Source organism: Arachis stenosperma, chromosome 1, assembly GCF_014773155.1.
Source record: "Arachis stenosperma cultivar V10309 chromosome 1, arast.V10309.gnm1.PFL2, whole genome shotgun sequence".
NCBI classification, from domain to species: Eukaryota; Viridiplantae; Streptophyta; class Magnoliopsida; order Fabales; family Fabaceae; genus Arachis; species Arachis stenosperma.
Genome location: NC_080377.1, coordinates 132,987,360 through 132,990,181, shown reverse-complemented (window position 1 = coordinate 132,990,181; position 2,822 = coordinate 132,987,360). Strand labels below are relative to the sequence as shown.

Genomic DNA, 2,822 nt, shown 5'->3' with positions numbered 1-2,822 from the left:
AAAGAGAAGGAGACGAGATCCAGTAGAAGACGGAGCAGAGGGTAATAAGGCAAAAAAGATCTTCCGAGTCACATGCGGAAAATGTGGAGAGACTGGCCACAATGCTAAGACCTACAAGGGAGCTCCTAAGGATGGAACTAATCCTAAAGGAAAGGTCAAAGGCAAATCCAAGGAAAAGTCAACTGCAACACAAGAAGAGGTTCAGGTTTCTCAATCGGCACCAGTAACTGAGGTATACATGAATGATACTTACATTCTTCTGCTAAATGAATTACATTGTGCAGCTTGATATGTGTGATAACATGCTTAGGATTAAGGTTTTTGACATGAATTAGTTGTTGTGTTATAAAGACCAACTTGACATATAAATTAGTAATTAGGGACCTGTTTGACTTATAGTAGCATTTCTAAAGGACTTATTTGACTTATAAAATACATCGTCAAGGGTTTAATTGTCCTAATAAATTTGCTTACTTATGAGGTTACCCAGCCTGAGGCACCAACAAGTCATACTGTACCAGACATAGGAATGAATGTGAATGCTGCAACTGTAAGTATGCTTCATAATATATTTCACTATTAATTCCTAAACATTACTGACTAATATCTTATTTTAGAATACTCATAATTTTTTACAATTCAATCAGGGAAGACAAATTCAGCCTCAGCAGCCTAGTAGACGTCCAAAGCAGACAATAATTAGGCCCAAGAGACAAGAAAGTGTGAGTGTTGAGACAATGTCAGCTGCAAGTAGTGGCACAACCTCCAGAATGTTCAAATTTATTCCAACGCCCGGACTAAACCACTCTAAAAAGAAATGATGCTTTGGAAGAAACTTATTGTGAAATGGACCTGTTAGTGTTTACTCTTGTTATTTTGAAGAAAATAGACCTGCACTTATAATACTTTTGAGCACCACTTTACATCAGTGTGTGTAGAAGGAAATAGACCTTCTTTATTTTGCTAACATTTTGAAACAACTTTATGTACATCCTCTATGTTATTTGAATATTCCTCCCTGGATTATATACTATTTTTGGTTTAATCCACTTTGCCAAATTACTTTGCATACTTTGAATTCGATATAGACTAGCTTCAAGTTAGCATCATTATCAACTTCTAATATTCATTTAACTAAAATGAGCCATTCAAATACAATATTTTTCCAACAAAGATACAATGCCAATTGCTTAAATAACCACCACATAAATACAAAACATAATCACAACTACAAGTGCACCTATTATTACACTACTAAACAAGCTTAGAACACTGTCCTTCTTGACTTTCAAACTATCTTCATTCCTCTTTATTAACATCTCCTCCAATTGTTTCACTCTCTCCTCCAAGCAATAATCCAAACCTGCACCAAATTCTTCACCCACGCATGTCTCCACAGAGGCCAATCTACGCCTATCAACTACATCATCCACCAAATACCCAAAGATCTCATCAAACCATACAAAAAAATCACAATTTTCTTGCTTTTCCTGCAATCAGAATAACAGAACATAAATCATCACATTATTCTTAGTCCCCAATTATCAAAACTACAGCACCACAAAAATCTACCACTCTAAAGTACCTTGAAGTGAGGACAGCCAAAGAACAGCCTATTCGGATTTTCTGCTATGCGAGACCTGGATATTATGGCATATGTCTTGCACTTACACTTAGGATGTTCTCCTCTTCTAAGTCGCCCCCTTCGGACGCCAGTCAAACCGCTGTCAACACTGAAGACATCATCCATAGTTCTCCGACTTGCAACTGACATGCTGCTTCCACTCGACATCATCTTCTTCGAAGCCAAAAACTCTCTCTCACATACTAACATACATGGGTTGGAGGCACAGGGGGTAAAAAGTGAAGACCTAATTTCATGATCATCCCCTTTAAAACAGCGATGTCTTGTCCCTCTTCAAACGCTGCGTTTTAACACATTCATGTCATAAAGCTTGGGGACTAATCTGTCCAATTAAAAATGACGTCATTTTGATAAGGCCTTAAACGACGTCGTTTTGGCTATGTGTACAGGGACCAACGTGTCCTGAAAGCCTTTAACCTGACACGTCACACTCAACACCTCCACGTAGGAGAGAGAGTGTTCATTTAACCAGCTAAACCTGGAGCAGGGACATATATGGCACATATTTAATAATTTTGGAGACTGGGGACTTAGTTAATTTTCTTGGGGGACAAATCTGTTGTACGGCCATTTCCTTGGGGACCTATTTGGGGTATTACTCCAAAAGAAAATTATTTGCACAAAACTTAACACTTAGAAACAATGAACCTTGACACTATCAATACCCAAAATTAACTACCACTCTAGTCTAAAATCACAACCAAGTAAAAAAAAGTAAAGTATTCATTGATTCACTTGAATAAAATACTCTGTCTCAAGCTGAATCGACTCACCACAATAGTAAAATTTTCTGAGTTGGTTTTCTCTATTCAAACTTAGAATTTTCATAACTAAAGTGGCTTAAAGCAAGCACATTTTTCCATCAGTAAAAAAAAAAAAACTAACTTGATAGAGAAATTACAAATAGAAAGCTTAGTCAAAGAACAGTTTAATACAGAGTTTCTAGCTATATAAGCCATGAATAAAAAGAGTCAATCACGCTAAGGGACAAGGGAATAAACATTTTAATTTTATCAATTAGGCAAATATCAATCTTGATTTTACCTATTTAATGTTAATAGATAAGCTTGTTGAGGACAATCAATCAAGAATCTTCCTCATAATAGTATAAAAAAATTAAGACAGAGCCTTTCAATGTCAATAAATCAATGCAGTAAAAAACTACTGACTCTAATAA

At 36.1% G+C, this 2,822-nt stretch overlaps 1 protein-coding gene across 1 annotated transcript; it reads right to left on the bottom strand.

Annotated features, from left to right (window-relative positions):
- Positions 1-1,190: 1,190 nt before the first annotated feature.
- LOC130935177 (uncharacterized) lies at positions 1,191-1,792 on the bottom strand. Its single transcript, XM_057864778.1, has 2 exons — positions 1,586-1,792; positions 1,191-1,490 (listed from the first exon to the last, which is right to left on the bottom strand). Exons 1-2 carry the CDS (start codon positions 1,790-1,792, stop codon positions 1,191-1,193), a joined length of 507 nt encoding a protein of 168 aa, XP_057720761.1.
- Between the last annotated feature and the right edge of the window lie 1,030 nt (positions 1,793-2,822).

Coding starts and splice junctions, on each gene's coding strand:
- LOC130935177 (XM_057864778.1), bottom strand. CDS start 1,792: ATGTCGAGTGGAAGCAGCATGTCAGTTGCAAGTCGGAGAACTATGGAT. Junction 1,491..1,585: donor TTGGCTGTCCTCACTTCAAG/GTACTTTAGAGT, acceptor TTCTGATTGCAG/GAAAAGCAAGAAAATTGTGA.